Genomic DNA, 27,936 nt, shown 5'->3' on the forward strand with positions numbered 1-27,936 from the left:
CAGGGAAAGCGCTTCTAAACTGAAATTCTAAACTGAAATTCTTCCCAAGATACATATCAAACAGATACATATTTGAACACTGTCCTATCAAGTCAAGAATGTTCATTCTCACCCATTTCACCTAGATTTGAGTACAAGACAAAGACTTTTCAATACAGTTTAGAATAAAAGAGCTTCCATAACACAGATTATAAAAACTAAGCATAACACTATTTAAAAGCCATGTTGTGGCCTTCCAGTACTACAATATGCTTTAGTTGGAACTGTGTAGCAGAGACCTAACAACGTTATTGAAGAAGTGCTTTAGGCAAGATAGAGTTCTATTGACTAAACACATTTTTATTCCAGCTGTAACATGATTAGGAGCTATTCTCACAAGTATGAACAAACCATGTTATATCACCATAGTTGGGCAAGTACTATTGCCACTATTTTTACACTGTTATTTTTGTAGTCTCTTGACAGGGGTAGTTAATCAAAATCTGAATTTCCTCCACAAAATATTAGGGAAGATAGAGAGCAGGCAAACAAAGCCTTCTGATACAAAACCAAAGAGAAAGAAATGTTGCAGGTCTTTAAAGTATGGTTCTACTCTGAAATCAGACTATTGTTCAGGAGGCACCCCCTGAGAGTGCTGGTGCACCCCTTCAGAGGGAAGGAAAGGTGGGGGTGTGGCACTCTATGTCAAGGAGCAATACACATCATCTGCCAGCAAAATGGGGTCAGAGGAGGGGCAAGCGGAAGTGCTCTGGGTCAAGATACAAGGGGGCTGTGGGGAGAGGGATCTAATGGTGGGGGTCTACTACAGACCCCCCAACCAAGGGGAGGAGCTGGACCAGGAATTTTCGGGCCAGCTTGCAGAGGCACTTATGGCAAGGAATGTAGTTGTCATGGGTGATTTTAATTACCCGGATATCTGCTCGGAGGAACAGTCAGCCAGGTCGGACCGTTCCAGGAGGTTCCTGGCTGAGATACAGGACCTCCATTTAATTCAGGAGGTGCACAGTCCCACCACAGGAAATGCCCTGTTGGACCTGGTCCTGGCCACAGGCGATGATGACCTGGTAAGGGGCCTCCAGGTCCTTGACCACCTGGGTGATAGTGATCATCGCTTGCTGGAATTCACCATCCAGCACAGGGTGTCAGGGGCCTGCAGCAAGGCGGTAGCCCTAGACTTCAAGAGGGCCAACTTCAATGAGTTGAGATTAGTGGGAGTGGCGCTTGGGTTCTTGAGAGCAGGGGAACTCAGGTCTCAAGATGAGTGGTTGTTCCTTAAGGAGACGATACTCAGGGCCCAAGGGGTGACCATCCCAACAAGAAGCAAGTGGGGCAGGAGTGCCCGAAAGCCCCCCTGGCTCACCAAGGCAGGGGGTCAGACTTGAAGATCTACACGGTCCCTTCTGACCCTACTTCTATGATTCTATGACAACCAGCACTGCCCGGTTAGGCAAGGGGCCAGGAGAGGAGATTCAATGCTGATTCAGAGAATCAGAGATTTGGACACAGACACAGCTTTAAATGTCTTTTCGACATACCTCGAGGTACTAGGCGCAGTTCGTGAATGTTGTGATGCTGGGGCAGATGAAGCATCTAACAGGAGTGCAGGGGGTCCCCACATGCTTGGCGGCGGACCTGGAAGTGGACTGGAACTACTTCCAGTCCACTTCTGGGTCTGCCGCCGAAGCGCTGGGGGGACCCCCCCCCCACAGTCCCTGGCTTGGTGATCAGCCGCAGGGGGACCCCGGATGCCCCCCCAAGGCCAGGAGGCATGAGTTGCCAAGCCAGGTAGCAGGGGGAGGGTCCCCCACACACTCTGCAGCAGACCTGGAAGTGGACCGGAAGAGCTTCTGGTCCACCGTCAAGTGCCCTGGGGACCCCCCCTTCCACACTTCCAATGGGATGCTCCATCTGCCCCAGCATCTCAGCATTCACAAGCTACCTGGTACCTTGAGGAACGTAGAAAAAGCATTTAAAGCTGTGTCTATGTCCAAATCATCGAATCTCTCCAAATCTCTCTGACCTGATTTGGAGGGTTCCGATTCGACTCAGAGAGATTAACAGGTCTCCTGATTTGATTCAGATTTGACCGCCAAATTGGACCAAATCGAATCAGCGATTCGCACAGCCCTTGAAATTATATTGTACTTATTATGCATGACCCTTAGTTTGTTGCTGTTGTAACTGGTACCAAATTGCTAGAAACCACTTTGCAAGTATGTAGGCAAGTAGACCACGTATTAACATATTGTAAATATGTTTAGTTAAATATTTCATTGCAGTACTCTGTATTTAACCCATATGATCTCTATGGCTCTTTATATGGCCCTCATTAATTTATTTAGCGCTTGAATACCAGACTAGACATGTGCAGACCTTTGAACATCATCTACATCATCTCTATTATTCAGTCCTTCCTCAGAGCTAAAACTCCAGTTCAGGTCCTCATTATCGCCAAATACCATCTTGTTCCATTTTAATTCTCATTCTATTCAAAATTCTGCTGCCATATCTATTGTCCTCATTTATCCCTTGACTACCATCACACTCCTTATACAGCTGGCCTTTTCCACTACAAAGAGATATTTGTTTTCACTTGTAAGATTGTTCATCATGCATGACCCAACTGATCATTCTCTGATGTGGTATCAAATCATCTATTCTCAACTCTGCCTTGCCAATGATGTCAATTTTCCTTAATAAACTTTCACACTTTCTCATGCAAATGCTTACCCATGAGAGGTTTCCATGAATATATGCAAAGCAACTATGTTATTTTCCTTCAAATCCCTCATTAAAATATCACGTATTTTGACTGCTGCTCATAGAAACATGGGATATATACCTGAAAGTGACCACCTGAACAACCAATATGCCCAGTCTTATTTCCAGCTGATGAAACCTTGAATTTACTTCAGAAATTCTTGTTGTGTGTTCCTAATTGCATGATCTTGCATTTTGTATGGTTTGCACCACTCAAGTTCCTCAAGGCAGTTCTCAAGGTCATCCATTTCCTGTTGTATGATATGCCAATCCTTCTCCCTTTCAAGGATAATGCCTTTAATTAGCAAGGTTCATTAGCACACATCAACGCTTTGTTCCAAAGTCTTTAAAAAATATTAAGATTGGTTCTGAGACTAGTGCCTGAGGAACTAGCAATATCCCCAGTAGGCTATTTTACTTAGGTGTGTCTTTTAATATTTATTTAGATGGTAAGTTTCAAGGCAGTGATTGCCTTTATGCTTATGTACAGTGCTTTACCATGTGTCCAGCCTGCACTACAAGCCTCTAGGTATGCTTTAATTAATGAAAAATAGCTAAAAGATGGTTAAATTCCATAAAATGCAATGCTATTTGAAACAGAAGTCCAAAAAAGCCCCCAAATCCTTACCTTTAATTTTATATTAAATGATGCTATTTTTTTTTCTTCAGTAAGTGCATACAGTTGTTTATAGTCAACAGGTTTATACTTCTGGCTGCAAAGACCATTTTTCACACGAACCACCAGCTTATCTATTTTGCAAATACACACACAAACACACACACACACAAAAAAAAATCAATCCAAATTGTGAAAAAACATTTTTTATTTTTTACATGTTGGACTCAAGTGAAATGTTTCATTAACATGAAGCCTAAAAACTATTTAATATTTAGTTATTTTATATATTAAGAAGTCCTGGTCTTCACAGCTAAAAATGGTAGTTTTGAAATTAGAAATGGTAAAAAGAGTATGACAGCAAAGATGATTAAGAGTATGAAGCAACTGCCATACCAGGAGAGACTGAAAAGGCTCCTTTGAATAGGAGAAGGCCAAGAGGTCTATAAAATCATGAAGGATGTAGATAAAGTGAATAGGGAAATGTTACTCACCAGATCCTAAAATACTGTTATTACAAGGCACCCACTACAGTTATCGGGATGCTAATTTAAAACAAACCAGCATATAGTTAGCTTGTGGAATTCATTACCACCAGGTGTTGTAGGTGTAAATAGCAGAACCAAATTCAAAATGCAATTAGAGAAATTCATGGAGGACAGATTCATTGAGAGTTCTTAAATAGAACATTCAAGGCTGTATCCACTAACATCCTTACAGCAATGATGGTTGATGCCAGGGAGAATACAACATGGGATGGATCACTCTGGATATGCCCTGTTCAAATATTCTCCCTCTATAGCAGTGGTGCCCAAAAGATGGCCTGAGGGCTGGATCTGGTCCATGAAGCCGAGTCATCCAGCCCATAAAGCTCTTGACAAGTCTGGAAATTTGTCAGTGGGGGAGTGGTGACAACATTAATTGTCATGGCTCTAGGAGTTCTGCAGCAATTAATGCTGCCACTTCCCCCGCCCCCACTGCCAAAGTGCTGGAACTGTTGGGGCCTCATGAGCCAGCCTGTGGCTGGTCTGCATGCCCCACACACTCTATTAACTTGAACATTTCTTCTCTCAGTACATTTAAGAAGTGATCAGGAAAATGGTCAGCTGGATGCTGACGCCATTCCCACAGCTCAGGACACTATTAAGTTTTCCACAATAGCTCACCCCTCCATGACCTTCTTCCCCATATCTTTCATGAAGCCTTATATGACAGAAGACAGGGTTGAAACTGCTTTCATAGACCTCCACCTTTTCCTTCTTTGAATGAATATTCCTTGAAGGAATTAATACTGAGATACGATTCACTCATTCAGTAAATATCTACCCAGGAAAGAACTTACTCCAAGTTCAGAATTTTGGAGTACAAGACTTTGGGCTAGACTTCCAAGGTCCCTTCCAGCCCTAGTGTCTATGAAAAAAAAAGAAAAACACACCTTTGGACAAGTAGCATCATCTTTGTTAAATGCTATACAAACCTAAAGCACCATGTACGCAAGATTTCAAAGCCTGCAAAAAAGTGGTTAAAAATATAAAAGGTGGCCATGAACAACATGAATAATCTTTTCATAAAATCATAGAAAAAATAGGGCTGGAAGGGAACTCAGGGAACAACCCCCTGAGAAAACAATTGCTGGCTAAACTATCCTTGACAAGTGCTAATCTAACCTTTTGATACAACTAAAGCTTAGGTACATTTAAAGTGTGACTGAAAATATTTGAACTTTTGGCCCAATTCTGCAAAACTTCAATGCACAGAACACCCAATGACTTATATGGGAGTTCCATAAAGGGAGGATCTGTAAGATAAGGTTCCTTCTTTCTAATCTCTACCATTAGGTCATCTTAAATAATGAAACTTGCCCTCAAGCATTATTGCCAGTTCATTTTTTCATTTAGTGATAGAATAATTACATTGAAACATAAAAATGTACAGTATAAATATACCTATATCACTAGTCCTGTGAGCTGTAATGAATGCTCGAAGGTCCCGTCCACTCATTTTTTCTACCTGTTGAGAAAACAATAAATTAGTAAAACCAGAAATGTTAAGTATGAGCATTAACATCTAAATTTCTAAACACTTAAAAAGTCCTAGAGTTCCAGTAAAGAGAAGGGACTTTATTTTCCAAGGTTAAGTGACCATTCTGAAATATGAAGTCACTGGGGAAAACAACCCTTCACCACCAGCACAGCACAACTTTTGGTTACTACTGCTCCATGGGAAAGGAAACCATGGTAATATTGTATAAACTACCTCACAATTACACCAAATAAAGTCCAGGAGCTCTTTCATTGTCTTGAGACAATATTCATATAAACCTCCTTACTTTATTAGAAGAAATAGAAAAGTAGAGTAGGTATGCTAGTAATCTCTATTACAAACCCATCACATCTGGGAAATTCAATCTAGCTTTATAAAAAGGGAGTTTCTATTATCCCTAAAGACAGTCAACAGAGTTCAGATATGAATCACAGTTATAAAATGGCATACAGATGATTCCACATGTGGCTGAGAGTGGGTGTTTTATACTCATTTTGTACAAATGTAATTAATACACAAGTTACAAGGCAGTGAGGATTCAAACTCATTAGGTTTTGTACATTTGATAATACATGGCTATATCAAGAAGAAAACAAAGGCCTATTGATCAAGCCTGACATCTCTCAGTGTTCCTTGATTTATATTCTTCAGTCTTCACCGATATTATGCAATAGCACTCTGCACCGAACAAAAGAAGTATAGAAATGCTCAGAAAGCAGAAACAATATTTAGATTTCTAAAAGCCATCTATACTAAATTGATGGTATCCATACCATAAGTACACGTTTCACAGGGTTTTTATGAAGGTAAATTAATTATAATGTATATTAGTAAGAAACTACATGGGTGGGTATAATAAAATTACATAAACTGAAATTAACAAATAAACACAAAATTACTTACCTTCCCCTCAAGAGAAAAATACTATATGCATTATTAATTATAATAAGAATTTAATCCCAATTAATCCCTCACGCAAACCTCTACTTCTAAATCACCAACACCTCAAAAATGAAGTGGTCACAAAAATTCTTCCAATTACTTTCAATCTAATAATTTTATTTTGGTTTTAAATTGCAACCACATAGCACTTGCCCAAGTTCATGGAGATAAAATGGATTAGCTGTCCATGCCCACAACAGGCAGGCACCTTGTTAAACATTCTTGCCATCATAAGGTCTCATCTACACACCACTTTGTACCAGTATATTCAGTATATTGTTTTGTTTTTGTTAAACAAACAAAAGACCCCACACACAGCCCCTAAACTGAAAAGCTATACCAGCACAGTCCCCAATATGAAGGAAGTTATATGAAACAGCTTAGCTAACTGCCTCTTTTAAGAGGAATAATCTATATAAAAAAGTACATTTATATCACTAGAACTGCATTCACACTAGGGCAAGTTATCCCACAAAGAACATTTGTTCCTATTAATTCCTAATTCATTATGTACTTATTACTTTGCTGTGATTGGTTAATCTGAAGTATAGACCATTATAATAAATTCTTAGCATTATGTGAGGAACATAAAACATTCAGTTGGCATGACATTAGTATTTTAATGGTATTTTAAAAAACGTATGTATGAACAAGAGCTTCCCCAAATTCTCCCTTTATAAGGCCAGATGTACACCATGCCTGCACAAATGACAAGGGGTGCTTCTCCATGCAACAAAATTGGCCTTTAAAGCAGCTTAATCGCCTTCTTGCACCGCTTTAATGATGTTGCTGTTTGCACATTTGACGGCACATTTCACTTAGATTTCATGATGATGTACATGTTTGGCAGTGTACTTTGCTTTAAATGACTTTGTTACGTAGCAAGGTAAAATCCATCTGAGGTACTTTAGTTTGCTACGTCACGAAGCACAAAGCTGCATGAGGTACTGGAAACCCAGGTGTGCTTGGGGAAGCTCGGGCTTGGTGGGTTTCCAGCACCCCGTGCACCATTTCCACCGCCAGCACACCCAGCCGCCCTCCTGCCCTACCACAGGGGCAAGCCAGCTGTTCCCAGGCAGTCCCAGGTGGCAGAAAGGCAGCAGGGATGGTGCACAGGGTGTTGGAGCCTACCTGCCTCTCCCATGGATGGAGGCCAGCTGCCCGCGGGCCAAGCAGCCCCTGCGGGGAACCCCAAGCCTTCCCTCTGCGTTGGCAGCGCCCCCTGGGATGACCCGGGTGGGCTGTTAGCAGACAGGTACTGCCTGGGGGGTACTGCCACCACACAGGGAAGGACTGGGTCTCCCACAGCTCAGGAACCACTCAGCCCACTGGCAACTGGCCCCCACTGCTGCAGGAGAAGCTTGGAGCAGGGGAAGGATGGGTCCCTTGATCGCTTCTTTTTTTTTGGTGGAGCCTGTCAGGGTGGGGGTTGGGGGGAGGGACGACAGGCGAGGCAGGTGAGCTGATCAGGGACCATGACATACTGTGACATCATGCAAGTCCCTAAATTGAAACGGTGGGTTTTTAAACGATGCAATTAAAAACCCAGTAATTAAAAACCCATCATTTCAATTTTGGGAAAATTAAACCCCTGTCCCATGTACAAGCACCCAAAGGAAGCCAAGGGGATAAAACAGACACAAAAGCAGAGAATGATAGCTCTGCTGAAAATATATAAAAACCCATCTTTGCTAACAAAGCCATTGGATTTGCACAGGTTTAAGACAGGGCCAGAGAGCAGCCTTTCTTGCAGTATGCCCTTTAAACACCAGTTAATGTTCAATCAGAACTTTGTGCAATAGTTACTTTAGGTGACTAACGACAGCACTAATTTTCCCTTAGATGAGGAAACAGCACACAGCTGAGATAGACCGTAACATCAAAGCCGCTTAAGAAGCCGTGTTGAGATGTTTCAGGCTATACAACATTTTGACTATGACCTTACTCTCTTGGCAGGTTGAAATGCCTCCCTCGTGCCTGATTCTCCTACAATGAAGTTAAATAGGGCAACTGCAGGTGCAGAATTAAACCTTAAGAGTGGAAAATGAATAGAAAACTGTAAAATGTACCTCAAAGGATTTCATATCTGATAGTTCATGAAACAGAGCATTTAAGTCTTAATCATGACTGTGACAGTATATATTTATCATTTATTTCAGAGTGCAACTATTTTGTACTAGTATGAGCAATCTGCTTTCGGGGACTGCTTTGACAGCATATGGTTTTGAGTCCCTAGTACTGAGGAAATCCCCACTGTGCTGATATTGGTCTGCACAGTCGAGTAGAGGAACTGTGATTCAGCAAATTTCAGACCGCATTCTGAAAGCTTTTCAGCCTACTTCCATTTTCATTCTTACAAGCATAAGCCAAGGGGGGAAAAAATAATCATAAGTGACAGAAATATCGCTTACTTCATCTTATATCTCAACCCTACTTCACAAAAACTAAATGTAAGTACTTCTGATTTTTTTTTTTTATAGAAAAGCCACTGCATTTTGTGTTTCAAGGTACAGGAAAGTGATTTTCAGCAACATTCCTCCTTTCCTTTTAATAAAGGGTATAATCTATTTTAGCTGGTGGCATTATAATGTGTAGGAATAGGTATTTTGTATCCTTAAAGGGTAATTTCCATTAAGTTGCTGCTGTCTTCCATAATATTCTAAAATCTGGTTGTATCTCTCTTGGCTGTTGACACAGTATTGAAGAGACATATGGATTCATATATTCTGATCACAAATAATGTCACTTCTATTTAAAAAATGCATTTGCACCAAGAGTAGAGATGAGATAAAGCCAAAAAGATTAATCTTTAAAACTTTGGGCTTGCTTGGACTGCTAAGCCAACATAGTGGCTGGAATATTCCAGATTTTATGTATACAAAAGTTGCAACAGAAATACGGTGTGCATTATAGGACATAATGCACCTAATTAAAAAGCACAAGTTCCATCAACTTTAAGTCTTATTTCCCTTAGGCCTCGTCTATGTGGGAATGTCATGGCAGAGTAACATTTGTTCAGATTCAGTCTTTTTAACTGTTATTTAGTGTCCTAAGATGCAGTAGTTAGTCTTCCTTAGAAAAGGGCTAACTCCACTTTCTAGGGAATGTGCTTCAAATGTTTATGTGATACTTCTTCAAAATAGGGCTACATATTTCCTTTTTTGGACACTTGTACATTCACAACAACAACAAAAATGAAGCAGTCTTGGGAGAACTCAAACTATTCCTAAATTTGGATCAGAGTAATGACTAGTTTTAGCTCCCTAAAAATGTCAATATTTCTTAATTTTATTTTCATTTTAGCTTTCTTATTTAAACATTTCAAATTTTTCAGGCTGGATTTACATGGAACCTTGATTGTCATTTACAAAATGAAAGACACATCTCTCTCCCCCTCATACCCATAGCTCAGTAGCTAAAGTACTCACTGGGTGCATTTACACATTCATTAATGCACAGTAGTTACTACAGAGTTTAGTAGTTACTTAATGAAGGACTAACTAAATGCGCAGTAACTAGCTACTACAGAGTAGCGCTGGCGCGCAGTTTCTTTGTGATACTTACTGCCAGTGCTGTAGCGGGGGCGGGGGATAAGCGAGGTGACCACCCTGGGTGCCAAAGCAATGGGGCGCCAACAAGCACGGCTCAGTTGGGCCGGGAAGCAGGACAGAGCCATGAGACGGCTAATTTCGGGGGGATGTGAGGATAGGAGAAGGGTGGCTCCTGCCATTGTGTGCACTCCCAGGCAAATATGGGGGTGCATGTGCCCCCTGGATCTGTGTGCAGGGTGAGGGCAGGCTGCCACTTCAGGTTTTGCCCTGGGCACCAAACTTCATTCTTATGGCATTGCTTACTGCACAGTAGCTTAATAACACTAGCAGTAGCATATCAGCTCAGTTTTTGACAGGCACGCTACTGTTCAGTGGTAGTAGGCTACTGCACAGTAAACATTTTGTGCAGATGTGCCCACTGAGGAGTTCAACTCTCTTGTCTGAAGATTATTCTTACTACTGGACTAAAAGGGGACTTTTAATTAGCTAATTCCAGATAAAAGTATCTCGTGCCAAGTGGACAATCTGTCCACTTTCTTGACATTTATCCTCTTCCCCTCAGAGCATGCTCAAGATATAAAACATTAAATCTCCAGTTAATATTCTATTAGTCATGGGCGACTGGTGCCTCCTGAGTCTGGGGGGGCACCAGATTGCCAATGGGGGGGTGGTCCCCCAGAGGCCAATTGCCAAGCACCCCCTATGCATCGCGAATGCTATTCATTCTATATAAAAACCCAGATCAGTGACCAAACTTGACATCTGGGCTCCTTCTGCATCAGAAAGAAGCAGGCTACTGTGACTGGGAGCCCCCCCTGCTGACGGAGCTCCCAGCCACGGGGACCACATGCAGCCAGGCTGAGAGTCCCCACAGCTGACAGGACCCTGGGTCCTAGCTGCACCCCACGTCGCTGGGGGCAAAGAGTCCTACATCTGATGGATGCATTCATCTTAATAGAGGGTCCTGAAGAAAGATGTGAAGGAATGGTTTCCTGAAACATGCTTAAAAGATTTTTAAAAATAGATGAAAAATAGAAGACAGCTTTGAGAAAAGGGCACAGGGTTCTGCGATGTACAGTGTAAAAAAATCATTGTGGCGGAGCACCTTTTGTTGCTGAGGTCAAGTCCTTACCCCAGCCTACCAATGTTCAGCAAAATAAAGCACAACGCATCCTAGGACCTACATTTAAAGCAAACTCATTCAGGTTTTTCTATCTTCCCACATCAACAAGTCATGTGGAAGTACAGAAAGGGAACTCTTTCAAATTCATTGCCTATAGCAGAGTTCAGAGACCTATGGCCCACAGAGCCATTAGATGCGGCTCGCAGACATAAGGTTTCAGTGGCATTGGGCAGCAAAGGGGGTTGGCAGCAGTCACTCTCCCTGTGCCACCACAGAAAGAAGCAGTGACAGTGGCTGGGTCCTAGTGCCCACCTATGCACCAGCCCTGGCCTGAACTGAGTCAATCTGTCGACGACTGGCTTGCAGCAATTCGTAAACTCGCCTACAATTTGGCCATGGCTCAGTTTCACTGGTGTTAGGTTTGCACCACCTACTTGTTTCCTGAAGAAAAACAAAAGCAACAGATGTGGTAGATATATTTTTTGTTATCTTGGTAAATTTTGGTACAACTAGGCTGCAAAATGTATTAAGTTGGCATTCTATCAATGACTTACAGTGTTTGGGATTCTTGATTGTAAAAAAAAAAAAAAATTGAAAACAAGGCACCCATTTCCTTCCTACTCTCAGTATCATTCAGAGCCCACTCTGTGCAAAATCTCATGTGACTTGACCTATTTCATGGGATAACACAGTACCATACTCCTCATGGAATAACAAAACCTCGATGAGAGGAGGACTGGCAGTTGATCTAACGCCTAGCTAGCTGCTGACCAATTACAAACACAAATGGCAAGTTCTCAGATGGTGCAACACCTTTTCCATCAATGAAGGCAACTCTCATTTTGTCTTTGTAATGCTGGGGTGGACTCTGCACAGTTTTCTCAGAAAGTGGTGTTTGCCTCCTGAAGCTCTGCCATCACAGCTGATCATACTGGTTCTGCATCATTTGTCCATCAGCCACCACTGACTAGTTGACACAGCATAAAGGCAGTAATCCACTAGGTAAACTTTTGCCAAGCATGTATCTGGAGCAGCAACTGCTTAGTATCACCTCCTGCTTTGCCTTTTCCATTAAATGAATCATGACAGCATCAAAAACTTTTTGAAACTGCCAAGCTAATCCCACCCACCTAGGCAAATCCAAATGCATGTGCATCATCCTGGTCACATGAATGATCGTCATGACCATAGGGCTCAGCAGCATGTCCTCCATGCTACCTGATGGGATCCCTCCCCTGTTTTCACAGATGGGCACTTATAACAGAAAACATATTTTAAAATAATCCCATCAAAATGCAATTGATGCAAGAAAAAGAATCATGGGAGCTTGTTAGATTGACCTCTGTTCCAGAATACCTGTCATTTCCAGGAATAAGCCCATAATGCACTGCAAGAACAATCACGAAACTGAAGGGTGTAAGATTGCACCTGGGAATATCGGCCCAGAATGCTAAACAGTTAGCTCAGTGCCTGTTTTGAATTATGTGGGAAGTTATTAACAAGGGAAATTTCTCAAGCAGGTTAAAAAAAATAGTGTTGTGTGGACATGCTCCAGTTCAACAAGGTTAAATCATCACCTTAGAGTAAAAAAACGAATGCAAAAGTAACATACCCATGTAGCTAGGGCCTAAATCATTCAAACTGGAAAACTCCTGTACTTTGTTTATTGACCTACATCCTCCAGAAACCTTTACACATAATTCCTGAGCACATCACCACAACACATTTAATGGGGGGATGCTTAGAATTCTATGTAGGCAGAAGCTTTCTATCAACTAATTTCTTGTCACTGTTTTGCCTGGGAAAGAGATTCTTAGAAAACAATTTAGTAACTTAGTTATTTTTGAAGTCATTAGAAATATAGTCGTGCTCCAATTTATTAGTGGGCTGCGTGCATCCATCTATTTTGGTCCCATGTTTTTAAAAACATTTTTATTACCTTTTGATTAGCAGTAACTCATTCTGCATTTTTACTGTTCTTATCTTTGCTTTGCAGGACTCATTGAATATATTTGGTCCTCACTTTTTCAACATATCTTTAAATAGTCCTTTGTAAACAATGTCCACTCCTTCCTTGCATTCTTTTTCAGAGACATGATGACTAGGATGACCATGGATGATTAATAGGTAGGGCTAGTTATACTAAGGGTGTTTCACTGGTGTAGAAATATCAGTTAGACTGCCCTAGCCAAGGACAGATGCAGCTATACTAGTAAATGGATGAAGTCACAGGGATAACGGCATCTACATGTGGAACTTCTGCCAGCCCACTTACGTTGGTCAGGGATCACACCTCTTCATGCCCCCAACCAACAGCTCTGCCAGCAGAAGTCTAGTCTCAATGTACTGTATTGTACTGCCTGCATTTTTACCAGGAAATCCTCTACCACAGTGGAGATGCAAATGTATTGGTAAAAAGGTGCATTATACTGATATAGCTTTTCTTGTACAGGAAAGGAAATCAACTCTCTTAGTGATGGGGAGCTGTATTTTTCACAAAGATGTTTTAAGAGCCCATTAGAACCAAGGCTCACAACACAATGCTTACCACTTAGTGTTTGGACTCTAAACGAAGCATGCTTTTTTCAGACTTGGTCCTGTGAGCAACTGCACATTTTAATGCTAATACAATCATATTCTCACTAGCACTTGTCCTAGTATAGTTATTTTGATTTCAAATAAAAATCTCATCCCTAGGGACATGTCCATATCCACTCCCAGAGTGTGCTATGGAATGTGATGATGAAGCATGGCATGCAACATACACAAATGGTTGTAATGCAGGGTTATAGACGTGCTGGATGCATGCCAGTCAGCTCACTGTACTGTGTGGAGTAAGCATCGCTTGTACATCACTATGCCTACTACCCAGGACTTCAGAAAAGCAGATTGACCCCCTCGGGGAACTGATGGGCAGGATCCCCTGGGAGGCCAGTCTGAGGGGGAAAGGAGTCTAGGAGAGCTGGTTGTATTTTAAAGAAACCTTACTGTGAGCACAGAAACAAGCCATCCCAGTGTGCAGGAAGATTAGCAAACATGGCAGGTGATCACCTTGTCTTAGCAGAGCTCTTCAGTGAACTTAAACACAAAAAATAAGCTTATAAGAGGAAGCTTGGACAGATGACTAGGTTGGAGTATAAGAATATTACTTGGGAATGTAGTGATGAAATTAGGAAGGCCAAAGCACAATTTGTGTTGCAACTAGCAAGGGACATGAAGGGTAACAAGAAGGGTTTCTACAAGTATATCAGCAACAAGAGGAAGGTCAGGGAAAGTCTGGGTCCCTTATTGAATGGGGGAGGCAATGACGATGAGGAAAAGGCTAAAGTACTCAATGCCTTTTTTTTTTACCTTGGTCTTCATGAGCAAGGTCAGTTCCCAGACTACTGTACTGGGTAGCACAGTTCAGGGAGAAAGTGAACAGCCATCAGTGGTTTAAAAAAAATTTAGGGACTACTTAAAAAAGCTGAACATGTACAAGTCCATGTTACAATGCATCTGAGAGTGCTGAGGGAGTTGGCCAATGTGACTGCAGAGCTGCTGGGTCATTATTTTTGAAAACTCATCGCAATTGGAGTGTGTGTGTTGGGGGGGGGAATCCCCAGAAGATTTGTAAAAGGGCAACTATAGTGCCCATCTTTAAGAAAGGGGCGAAGGAAGTACCAGGGAACTACAGACCAAATCAGGTTCACCTCAGTCCCTAGAAAAAAACATGGAGAAGGTCCTCAAGGAATCCTTTTCTAAACACTTGGGGGAGAACAAGGTGCTTAGGAATCATCAGCATACATTCACCAAGGGCAAGTCATGCCTAACCAACCTGATCTGCCTTCTGTGATAAGATAACTGGCTCTGTGGATACAGGAAGAGCAGTGGCCATGATATACCTTGACTTTAGCAAGGCTTTTGATATGATTTCCCATAATATTCTTGCAAGCAAGCTAAGGAAGTATGGGTTGAATGAATGGACTGTAAGGTGGATAGAAAGCTGGCTGGATCATCGGGCTCAACAGGTAGCGATCAATGGCTAGATGTCTAGTTGGCAGCCAGTATCAAGTGGAGTGCTGCAGGGGTCAGTCCTGAGCCAGTTTTGTTCATCAGTGATCTGGAAGATGTGATGGAGTACACCCTCAGCAAGTTCATGGATGACACTAAACTGGGTGGGAGTGGTAGATATGCTGGAGGGTAGGGCTAGGATTCAGAGTGACCTAGACAAATTGGAGGATTGGGCCAAAATAAATCTCATGAGGTTCAGCAAGAACAAGTGCAAAGTCCTGCACTTAGGACAGAACAATCCCATGCACCAGAACAGGCTGAGGGCTGACTGGCTGGGCAGCAGCTCTGCAGAAAAGGACCTGGGGGTTACTAACAGTGGACAAGAAGCTGAATATGAGTGAACAGTGTGCCCTTGTTGCCAAAAAGGCTAATGCCACACTGGGCTGCATTGGTAGAAGTGTTGTCAGTAGGTTGAGGGAAAGAATCACTTCCCTTTATTCACCACTGGTGAGGCCACATCTGGAGTACTGCTTCTAGTCTTGCCCCCCCCACTACAGAAAGGATGTGGACAAGCTGGAGAGAGACCAGCGGAGGGCAATGAAAATGGTTAGGGGGCAGGGGCCATGACTTCTGAGGAGAAGCCCCTGCCCGTGTGACTTCTGAGGGAACTGGGCTTATTTAGTCTGGAGAAAAGAAGGCTGCAGAGGAGTTCTGATAGAAAATTTCAACTACCTGAAAGGTGGTTCCACAGAGGATAGAGCTAAACTGTCTTCAGTGGTGAGTGTAAGGGGGTGAAGAAGGTGCGGGGCGAGGGTGACGCCGGCAGCGGCGGGGACTGGCCCGACTTCCGGGTCCCAGCAGAAAGCCAAGCACCTAAGTTTCCCCCTTCCAGGAACCCGGAAGCACCCGGGTCGAGGCCTACCCGGACAGATAAAGAGAGCCCAGCGGGTCCGGAGAGGGCCCCAGCGGATTCGGAGGCAGGAGCGGCGGGTCCGGAGTCGGGAGCGGTGGATCCAGAGGAGAGCTGGGGAAGAGCCGGCATTGGGAGAAGCACCCTGGAGTGGGTGCAAGCTGCCTGGAGACACGGCAGGACCTACTGGGGCAGGGGTAAGCCCCGGCGCGGCGAGGAGGCCCGGCCAACTGACGGCGAAGACTCGAGCGGCTTAGCGCCGCGGGAAACGACGGCACCCAGCAGGAGCCGGGTACCGTAAGTACTATAATACAAGGGCGACCACAGGCGGGGAAGTCACCGCGCCTGTGAAATTTGGGAGGACTAAGGGGCTGAAGGAGGCCCTGGGAGAGGGCGGAAGATCCCAGCCCGAAGTCTGGAAGGGGGTCAGCCCTGCTGCAGGTAGGGATATCGGGGAGGGTAGCCGAGGGGCCAAACAAACCCCGGCTCCCGTGAATCCCTGTGAGGAACTTTGTGTTGGACTCTGTACTTTGTTTTCCTTTTGAGCATTTTTTTGGGACCAGCATCCTGACGAGTGGCCTGCCGAGGGGCAGCCGCTACCCGGAGGACCAGGCGAGGGTGTAGGGGAGGAGGAGCCCTCAGGACCCCTGGACTCAGCGGAGACGGAGTACCATTTTCCGAACTGCACGCGCCACAATATTGTGAACCCCAAGTTACCATCAAAGTCGTGGCAGGCGAGACTGGTGTGGGTGCAGTGAGGACGACACATTCCCCTCCCACCGGGGGTCCCCTGTGAGACGGTCGGTCGACAAACCGCGCCCCTCACAGTGAGATGACAGAACAAGGTCTCAAGTTGCAGGAAGGGAGGTTTAGGCTGGATATTAGCAAAAAAAAAACTCACTAGGAGGGTGGTGAAGCACTGGAATGGGTTACCTAGAGAGACGGTAGAATCATCATCCTTGGAGGTTTTTAAGGCCCAGCTCAACAAAACCCTGGCTGGGATGATCTAGTTGGGGGTGGTCCTGCTTTGAGCAGGTGGTTGAACTAGATGACCTCCTGAGGTCCCTCCCAACCCTTATTTTCTATGATTCTACCATTCTGAGAGTGTCAAGACTACACTTAAGAGTGAAGTTCTCAAGAGTCACGAAACTGAAAATTACTATGTCCCCAGTGATTTTTAATTGCATAATATTTCTCAAATGATTATTTTCCCCTTATATAATTACTTTGTCATTCTTATACTTTTACAGTAAGTTAATAAGCATAATGGTACTCTCTGAACCTCTCTCGCATAACATTCCTTACATTAGAAGTCTAATTAGCTTCACCAGTAGGTACTTTTATTTATGTTAACAGCGTTAGACCCTGTAAGTGCAAGACAGATTAATATGTCATCTGGCTGTCCCAGACACAGAACAACAAACTGTACAGTAATACAGTAGCCCTCTGTTGGTATGAAATACTTGAAGCATCAAAATAAAGTACTTCTGTCCCAAATAAGTATCAAGAATGAATTGGTATTAATCCCCGAGGTCTCCTTTATTAGCTAATTTGGTAACCTTACTTCAGAGAAAAGATGCTTGTTCAAGGAAAAGAAAACATAAGCAACAGAGAAAAGCACAGTGTTCAGCTCTGGAAGTAATAGCTTAGTGGGACCCAGAGATTTCTCTAGAAGCTTTGAAGAAATGCTTTACCATCTCCTTCAGTTGTTCCTAATTGCAGACTAAGTGTTCTCCGTAGCTGTACTCTGAGCGCAACCTAGGTGCTCTCTTCTCCAAGCCTAGGTAGGAGGAAATTCTGTTCCTCTTCTCTGGGAAATGGATATTCTGAGCAGTTCAGACTTCATTCTACTTTCTTGCTTTCTATCCATTCCCAACTATTATTTACATAGTTGTATTTTCCTAAGCTCATCTACAAAATTCCTATATTTTTGATATACAAGACCCCTCTGCCATGATGCCCAACAGAAAACTCACTTATCAATAACAAGTCTGAAGAGTGTTTGGGAATAACTGGTAACAATGAATCATCCTCCTACCTGTTGTTAACATACCCTTATATTATCAAATGGTAACCAATCATAATGTTGGCCAGTCACCTTGTGGTTACTTGCCTAGGTTTAGATTGTGTACTTATAATAGTAGCCCTGTTTTCTTGTTTTAAAAACCCAATTGTAGGTACTAATAAGATTTTCTTAACCTCAATCTCCACTCATTTGATGTTACTGATAATGTCTTGATAGCCAAAACTTACCCTTCCTAGGGTAGAAAGAGGTGGTCTTTGGAGTAGGGTCAACTGTGCCACCATGTGTCCTGGCACAGCTGATTTGTTTCATTGGTATCTACAGATATTGGAGGGGTCACTGTAACTCAGGGTAAGACCCCTGCTGTCCTAGGGCTTCAGGGACACAGTCCTGCAGGACAAGTGCCCTAGGTGCCACACCCTAATTCACAATGTACATCTGAAAACAGGGGAGCCCTCATGCAGGTTCCCCCACTTCCACATGTGCACTTCGAATTTGGGCAAGGCAACTCAATAAGTGCACCAGGGGGATCTCCCACAGGGGAGCTCCCATGATTCGCAATAAGCACACAGACATTTAAGGTGCCACAGTATGACTACCTTTCTTCATGGCAACAGTTTTAAGCACCTGGAGCACAACAAGAGCCTATAATGTCTGTTTTCTTGCACCTTGTGCCACCCCTAGTGTCATGTATCCGTTACACTGTTAGTGTTTTAATACTTTTTCACACACTTACAGTAACTTTTGCTTCTCTGTCAAAGAACTAATCAGCCTAAACATAAGAGAACAAAATTTATACAGAAGCAATTTAGTTGGCCAGTTTTCAGTACTATTTTGGTACTGATGCAGACAATTGTTTAGATAAGAGCTCATTCCCTTCCAGTTTAGCTGTTCATCTCTTCTGCAATGAAGTCATAAGTTTGTATTTGATCTTAGTCCTTTTCAGTGAAAGTTATTCCGATATCATAAATTCAGCATTATGACTTCACTGAAGCATCTAGGAGGAAAATATTCATGTGGACTGAGAAACAGCAAGGCCTGGTGCAAGTCCCTATTTTATGTTCAATAACTAGAACATGTAGTAAGACAAATCAAATGATAATTGAAGTAAAAGTAAAATAGATTTCTATTTTAAAAGAGATTGATGCATAGGAAAACCTTCCTCCAGTTAAAAGGCCTTCTAAGTCCAAATCCAGACACACAGCTTCAAGGCTTTGTTGATACTTCAGTACAGCCTCATAGCTGGAAGCCTTGATGTATTTTGTTTCCAAGATGCAAAGGGTGAATAAATCAAATAGACGTTGAGCAGAAGTCTTCAGTACACAGAAAATTACATGTTTCCAAAGATTGCCAAGTCAGCCACATCTACAGTCAGCCATGACTAATCTTTTTAGTTAACAGTAAAAAGTATGAGGTTATCAGTCCTGCATTTTTTTGCTCATGTTGCTAATTTAGTGTTTCATTATTACTTCATATACTGTTACTTCTTTCTTTCCCATTACTTTTTGCAGATATTTATTCCATTACTATACTATAGTATTTTGAGTCCCCACGTACAAAAGGTTTCCTTGAATACAAAAATTTAGACACAATTCTGATTTACTTCTTTGGACAGAATTCCCAATAACTAAAGTTATCCAAGTGCATCATAATGTTACATTCTTAATTCGATAAAATAATTAAACACATGCTTAAACTGTAAGTGCATACATAAATCAAGTTTAAAAATCAATGGGATACAAATTTGCTTTTTTGGAACCAACCTCTTAAGTCCTAATCCTACTCTCAGTGAAGTCAATGAAAGTTACGCAAGCCACTTCAAGGGAAAAACATTAGGTCCTGAATGTGGTTACATTAAGTTAGCTCTACTCAGGTGCTTGGAAGTTCCATAACTTTACAGCTACCTCTTTCACATGTTAGAGTGGTATGATATCAGGTAGGTCCAGGAAATATATGAGGAAGGCAAGGATTTTTTTCTTGGTGCAATGAAAGAGATAACCAAAACGATCCTTGACACTAAGAGCATATTATCCTCACGTTGTCTACATTTTACCAGCACTACCAGTCACTCAGCTAGCTTGTTTAATATATGTATACAATAATAATAAAGCCACTGGAGCTTTTTTAACAGTAGTTACCAATGGAGCACCAGTGAGAACTTTGTTTGTATGTTATCTAGGGTAGGCACAGCTACGTACGATTTTTATTTTCTTCTTGGACTTGTCACAAACAAGCCCCTTGTCTTCAGTCCTGTTCTTTCAAATGCCTGGAGCCTTTAAAAAAAACGGTTTACTGACATTTGTCTAATTTCTTTTCAAGTTTACAGACCTGTTAATTAATTGCCTTACCATTGTATATTTCCCTTTAGTGGAGGGGAATGTTAAAGTACAGTTGTGGGGATTCTTGAATGCTAATTATATCTGGGGAAACAAATGAGGGATTAAGGAAGGAAATCAGAATAAACATAAGGAAGAAAGGCAAAATACCACTTTCAGGTGTAGGGCTAGATGCAAAACACAAAATGAAAAACACAGTATCCTTAAACACAATCATTCCCTTCTGTCAGCTTAGCCAACTACCTGAGAATACCACCTATTCACATTACTTGTCAGCAAGTGCTACCAGCAGTCCCAGACAAACAAAAATCCTCTTCCCCACAGAGATACACATAGTTGCATAGTAATAGTTTTATGCTCTTACAGTCAAGTATTTCCTGGAAAATACCTCTAATCTCAGTATCATTCAAATATTCCATCTTTAAACAAAGAATTGTAAAGTAGAAATAGCTGAGAGTCAGGTATATCCCAAAACAAACACAGGCCTTTTGTATCCGATAAGCTCATTACTTTAGATTAAATTTCATTTAATGAGTAAGTAGGAAGGTCAAGTTAAGTAACTTTTAAACCCAATGAATTTCATAGTATACTTTATCCATGAAACAAAAAAACATTATCTCATCTCCTCTCCACACATCAGCACACTGCAATGCCACTATTGTATCCCTTACATTTTACTACATTTAAAAAAATAAATTCAGTTTATCTTGGATGTAAAAACTAGCTCCATAAAGAGTTAACAACAACATCATACAGAGAATTAACAAACAACTAGTTAAAAAAAACCCACAAAACAGAAGCCAAATGGTTAAAAATAAAAGGAGAGAAACAAAGAAAAAAGACCGGGGGGGGAGGGGGCATAAAAAACCAGGAACTGAAGTCACCTATGTCTGCCAAGCTATCTTCAATCAAGTGATTCAGCTGGTGTTTTGTTTTTTTAAAAAAACAAAGCTCCTATACATCCCATTTTTGCTGACCAAATGCATCCATTTCAAAGTTAGCCCCAGCAGTCTGCCTGTCAGTGTCAAAGGCTTACCAGAGGGAGAGAGAGAGAGAAAAGACTGCTGGAGCAGAAGATGCCAGTTTCAGTGGTATCGCTGCTGGTAGGTTTCTCATACCAATCTTGGGTGAGATCTTGGCCCACTGATTTCCAGAACAAATTTCCCAGAATCTCACACCTGGGTTTTAGGGTTCATCATATGCAAAGTCTATAGAGTCTTAACAGTAACTTTTTCTGTTAGAAAAGGAAGTTTCCCCTCTATCCTCATGCTATTTTTAAAATGTAAAAATAAACCAATATAGTTCAAGATCTGCAGTTAAGCAGAAGCTGAGTTTCAGTAGGAATTATACCTTCAGAATCTTATACACTATACCAATTTACAACTACTTAACTTTTGGATGGATAAAGTGCCTTATCCTAACCAGCTCAAATAATAGGTTTGTTATTATGTTATTAAATAATAATATTGTTTTCCAACTTGTTCAGAAAGTTTCTTTTACATATGGCAGAGTGAGCAAATATTACTTTACCACACTGGCACCCATAAAATAAAATGCTTTTAAAAAAGTCAGCATCATTCATATAGTTCCACAGAAATAAAGACAATGAAATAGAAAACCACTACAATCAATGTCGCTTGCCTTAGAAGCATCTTGAATGTGTATTTCTGATAAATGTAAAGTAAAACCAAGGCATTTATCTAGCAGCTAGAAACCATTAGTCTATGCCAACGTTCTGTTCCACTAATAATCTCTCTTAAATTGCACTCTCTCTAACAGCCCTACAGATTGGATCTAAACACTTCTGCCACCCATATATTTTAGCCACCTCTTTTTAAATTTATAGTGAATATTTTGAAAGTGCAAAGGGAACAGAAACTCCAGAGAAAATAAATGTAAAGGAAAACAACTAACATTTCTTGAGCATTGCTACCTTAAGAACATTAATGCAACATGGGCCAGGTCCAAAATCTGGCCGAATTTTTAAGCATTAAACTCAAATGGGAGAAGTGTTCCCAGTTCCAAATATCCAGTTTATTAATATAATCTACCTTTCTGGAGAGAAGAAATAACACTATAAATTTGGGGAAAATGACGATAACAAGAAAGTTCTGTGCTCTCTCTGCAGTACAGGTGGGCAGGGCACAGCACTGTAAATTGCATCTCTGTGCAATATGATACAGAGCTGTGAGTTTCATTCATTTAAAAATAAATTCAAAACCAAGCCAGACCAGTCTAATATAAAACGTCAAAATTGGCCAGTAAAGCAAAACAGTTAAACATTATCTAAACTGAGGGACCCAGCCTGAGAGACAGAGCACTCTAGCCTTAATTCAGCAATGGCCTTATCCCATACATTTTTAGGGCTGCAATTGTTCAATTTTTTCTTTAATTATTTGACACTGTTCATGAGGGCATTTTGGGCCAAATGAGAATTACCTTGACATAGGATTCAGAGATGACATTTTGTAGAATAGTCTGCCTTCAATCTTGCCTTCCATACGTGGTTTTAAGATGAGCAGAAGAGAGAGGGGGATCCTTTGTGGTGTAGACTATATGTTTTTTGGTTTTCAAGGCAAAATGCATTACTTAATCTATAAGAATTAGTGGAGGAGGATGCGTGATTTACATGCTGGTGATCATTAAAGGCTATTTAATTTGTTTAATTTAATTTGACTAGGAGTCCATGGCTTTTTGCACAAGTTTTTTATTTCTGCTAAATACTTGCTGTGTAGCATGGATCACTTTAAGTGGTAAGCAATTCTAGTGGGTTGGAAGCAGTATTTCCAAAGTAGTAGATTTGCTTGGTATCCTACAGTATTCTGCGGAATTGTACTCAGCACCCTGTAGGAATGAGACTGCAATGCTCAAGCTTGATTGTTCAACAAAGCAAGAGACTAATTTAAAAAGTAACTAGGTGACAGTATTCCTCAAAAAATGATTTTATGTACGCTGAGAAATATGGTAACTAAATAAAATTAAGTAGAATAGTGAGGTATGGCACCATTTAAAAAATGGGGAAAAAATTCTTACTGCCAGGAAAAAAAATGTCAACCCAGTGTTGTGACATTATATTTGGAAAACAGACCTCTTATTAACTTGGATTTATTTCACACTTAATATTTACTGCATTTTAACCAACTGCAGTTTACAAGTGAGCCAAAAGTGTATCATAGTATTTCATAGATTTCATAGACATTAGAGCTGGAAGGGACCTCGGAAGATCATCAAGTCCAGCCCCCTACCTGAAAGGCAGGAAGTCAGCTGGGGTCATAGGATCCCAGCAAGATAAGCATCCAAATTACTCTTGAAGGTGTCAGTGTAGGTGCTTGAACCACCTCCAATGGCAGGCTGTTCCAGACCTTGGGGGCTCGTACAGTAAAGAAATTCTTCCTTATGTCCAGCCTGAAACGGTTTTGTAGTAGTTTATGATCGTTCGACCTCGTCATCCCTTGGGGCGCTCTGGTGAACAAATGTTCAAAATAGTTTCAATTGTTTTGATTTCCCTCTATCCCCACCCCCCCGCCACAAAAATATTTAACATCATTTTAAAGCAAACTAAGTTTTAACGAAAAATAATTTATATTTTTTCTTTTGTGAATGCTAAATAGCTCTTCACTTGTTTAGATGCACTCTCTCCTCCAAATACTTAAAACATTTTCAAATTCTTGTAACTTCAGCACCTGAGTGAGACGATAGATAAAATAAATACAGCTAAGCAAAACCAGAAGAACAAAGCAGTACTGTTTTCAAGACTGCTATTTATCTTTATAATCCTGCCTTTCCAGAAAGCAGGTCCTATGTATCTACTACTCTACCTAGTCATGAGCAAAGGCACTTCTCTTGCTCTCATTCAAATAAAAGATTCCAGGTAATTGTGAAAAAGTAGAAGTATCAACTGACATTAAATACTGGTCACGCTAATATTCTTCAAGCACAGAGAACATCTGTGAAAAAGCCAGATTCCAACTTCGGCTAATTCCAGGGCAGGTTAAATGAAGCAGAAAAATATTAATGATTTGAAAGATGCAAGAATCATAGCAAGAATAGAACTGTCAAATAGCAGTCAACTAAACTCCTTGGCCAAAAATGTGAAAGATACAATGAAACCTGGCAGAGATCAGATGAAGAGGTCACAGCAATCTGGGTAGCTTTAAGAGGTAAAGGAAATATACACTCAAAAATTCATATAGTATTTGCTAACAATGCAGTGGAGGCAAAGTCCTTTCCTAATGGCACTGAGACTGTAAAAAAAATACTCCCAAATCAAATCCTGAAGAAGGCACAAAAAGAATTAAAGGATAAAAGCTTAAACCAGACAAATTCAAATTAGAAGTGCGGCCAGCATTTTTATGAGTAAAATTATTAACCATTTAATCGCACATCAAGGAAAATGGTAAATACTTCAGCTCTTAATATCTTTACATCAAGTTTGAATTCCTTTATAGAAGATATTTTAACCTAATAACTTATCTTTGGCTTATATAGAATCTTAAGGTAAATAAACAAGAGGGATCACTGGTTTTATTTTTTAAATACGTGAATGCATGACTATGACCAGTTATCGTTAAATTACTGTGTTGCAAACCTAATGGAACCTCACAAAATAATTCCTTGTCTTTCTATTACTTCCAAAGAAGCCAACCCACATCTACAGTGCCTACAGATGTTTAGGGCCCCACTCTAAATCGTGACACTTTATGTAAAGCGCCATGAGTTAGAGGCCCTGCCCCAACAGAGGGGTAGGGGCTGGAGCCTGCTTGCACCTGCGCTGGCCAGCAGATGGGAACCTGCCCCTTCCCTTTCCTGAAGCTCTGGGGCTGTCAGTGGGAGAGGGAGGGAGGGGGGAAATGGGTTTTTGCTTGGTGCTTATTTTATCCAACAGGCTTTCTTTTGCTTTAATTCTGTGGGTCTAAGATAACGACATGACCAGGGAAACTCAGGAAAATAGAGATTTACACAAAATACATGCATCTTTCCTTCCCTAAAAAAAAAACACACACACACAAAAAATGCCAAACAGGAAGTGCTCCTCAGGTATCGGGGAACATTTTAGCACTTTTCTCAGTTAGACCATATATTAAAACCTCTTATGACTTGAAGTTTCTTACAGTATGTATTTCCATAACTAAACAACATATATGTTTCATTAGTTTTCAAAGAAAAAGAAATCAGTCAAGTATATCTTCGTCTTTGGATGGTATGGGTTGATTTTTAGGCACCCACATATAACTCTGACACTCCAAAACTTTTACGTTTGAGTTTAGGACTGGTTCCTGCCACTGTCTCCTCCCTATCATCTAGGAGGAAAGAGGCACATGAACCCACATACAGTGTGTTAGACATTCCAGGCTACAGCTCAGCTGACTGTCTACCTTCCCCAGTAACTGGAGGTAGGATTTCTCACAAGAGTTGCTGCCCTATAAAGTTGAACTTAAAGCAACATCTCTTAGGCTTCGGGTCTCAAGGTCAAGTAGTAGAGGGACTTAGGCTTCATCACTACCAGCAGTAGCAGTCACTCTCCAGGGCTTTGACTCCAGTGCAGGGCTGCTCATATGCAAACAACTGATTTATTCCCTCAGGACAGAGTCATCTTTTGGTTGTTCCATCTTATGAACTGTAATTTAGACTTTTCTGATTAAGAGAACACACGTTTCTGAACAGCCACCTCGGCCATTGCAATGGCTTCCTGGGTGTTTTATCCTTCTCCTGGACTTCTTCCATTTCTGTACTTGCATAAGTTTCCCCAGCATTTGATTCACAGCCACTTGGCCTTTTATGAGTGTCCCTTCACTCCACTAAGGCTGACACTACAGTTGAATGCTCTGATGTGCTTCAGTGTCCACAGTAAAGGAAGGCACTGAACTACTCTGAGAAGTTACCAATTTGATTATTCAAGTTTTACAGCAGTTTACCCGCATTGATTTAATATTGATGTAGTTAATCCAGTCATCTTTCGCAACTATGACCAATTAGCTTCTGGCAGGACAGATATTTCTCTTCTTCCCCTAGCCCCATTTCTATTACTCCTCCCACAATTTTCACTCTGTTTTCTACTTTTCTCTTCTTTTCTGGTACCTCTTTTCAGTTAACTTGCGTTCCCTCCTCTTTGCCACCCACCTTTAATCACGTTTCTCTTCTCCTTATTGCCTCATGTTTCCTCCCCCTTAACTTTGCTTTCTTACACATATGGGATTTCACGGATTGAACACTTTGGGCCTGATTCTCCATTGCCCTGAACTTTGAATAGTCAGTGACACTTCTGCAACTAGGCCACCACACACCAAGTTATTCCCTGCTGATGTTTGAACAGATTTCTTCCTGGTGTCTCCTTTAATCTATGGCAATAACAAACACTACAGAGACAAAAAACTTATAACTAACCAGGAGGACAGGAGGATATATAGAACCGATTGGTATATCTCAGTTTTCAGAAGCAAAAAGTGGGAAGACAGAAATCACACGTACAAGAGATTCCCCTCCTCCTTCAGAAATATAGATGACTTTACTCAGGGGTCAGCAACATATGGCCACAGGCCACATCTGGCCTGTGGAGCCAGGGGCCCTTGCCCACAGCTGTGCTGGGCAGCAAGGAGCAGAGCTAGGATCAGGTGGAAAAGGGTTGTGCTTGTGCTGCACCTAAGGGGTAGGGAGAAGCAGCAGAAGGGAAGAGCGGTGGCAGGGTTGGGACACTCGGCTGCCTCAGACCAGACAGAAGCTTGCTTATTTCCACCAGGGGCTCCAAAACATTGTTAACTGCTGCTCGACACGTTTAGCTATTCCTTGTCTTTCAACTGCCACACAGTAACCACCCAAGAATAAGGTGAAGGACATAGCCATGGCACAGAAAGCCGGCTAAAAACTTACCCCCCCAAATTCAGTATAAACACCGCTAATTACTCGCCTATGCTTCATTAAGGCTTGTGGCCTTGTTTTTCCGGAGTGGCCTAAGTCTTTAGTAAGGATCCTGGGACTGACCTCTAGTTTTAGGCGCTCCCCAGGCCCTGATACTGAGGGAGCCGAGTCAGTTTCACCCATGAGGGAGTTAAATAGAGCACAACATTTTTTTACCAAAGAGAGAGAGAAGGGGCCCAGGGCTTAAACACTTCGGTGTTTAAAGGTCACAAAATATCAGACATTAAATCAGTCACTGATTCAGGTCTGGATCCTAGGCATTTGAGGAAATTATGGTGGGGGGGGGAAGAAAGGGAAGCAGAGAGAAAGAGGTCTCTAGCAGCAGGATTTGTGACTGCAGCGGCGGGAGGAGATCGGATGGAGGGCAGCAGCGAGGAGGGACTGATGCAGGTAAGCGCAGAGGGCTCAGTCCGCCCACGGACCCGCAACCACCTCCCCCGCACGGACCCGCAACCTCCCGCCGCCGCCGCACGCACCCGCGCCGGCCGGAGGACCTGCAGCCACTTCCACGCAGCCTGCTCACAGCATCGGTAACCCTGGCAACCTCAAGTCGCCGGCTCATTGGCTGGTTTCACACGGGGCAGCGACCAATGGCGCGCGGCCCTGCGCGGGGCTCGGCCAATGGTGGAGGGGCACGGGGCAGGGCGCCGCGTGACGCGTAGGGCGGGGGGCGGAGCGAGCGGGCAGGCGGCCAGGAGTGGACGCGGCGGCAGCGGCGACGGCG

The 27,936-nt window shown here is 42.1% G+C and overlaps 1 protein-coding gene across 1 annotated transcript in view; it reads right to left on the minus strand.

Moving 5' to 3' along the window:
• The window catches only part of CCDC148 (coiled-coil domain containing 148), a 146,961-nt gene extending 119,194 nt beyond the window's left edge, over positions 1-27,767 (minus strand). The window contains exons 1-3 of the mRNA XM_019554576.1: positions 27,689-27,767; positions 5,323-5,386; positions 3,389-3,510 (exon numbers count right to left, since the gene is read on the minus strand). Of these exons, the coding sequence (XP_019410121.1) occupies positions 3,389-3,510; positions 5,323-5,377 (177 nt within the window). The 5' untranslated portion in view covers positions 5,378-5,386; positions 27,689-27,767. The remainder of the gene's footprint in view (positions 1-3,388; positions 3,511-5,322; positions 5,387-27,688) is intronic.
• Between the last annotated feature and the right edge of the window lie 169 nt (positions 27,768-27,936).

Source organism: Crocodylus porosus, unplaced genomic scaffold (assembly GCF_001723895.1).
Source record: "Crocodylus porosus isolate Cpor-Errol unplaced genomic scaffold, CroPor_comp1, whole genome shotgun sequence".
NCBI classification, from domain to species: Eukaryota; Metazoa; Chordata; order Crocodylia; family Crocodylidae; genus Crocodylus; species Crocodylus porosus.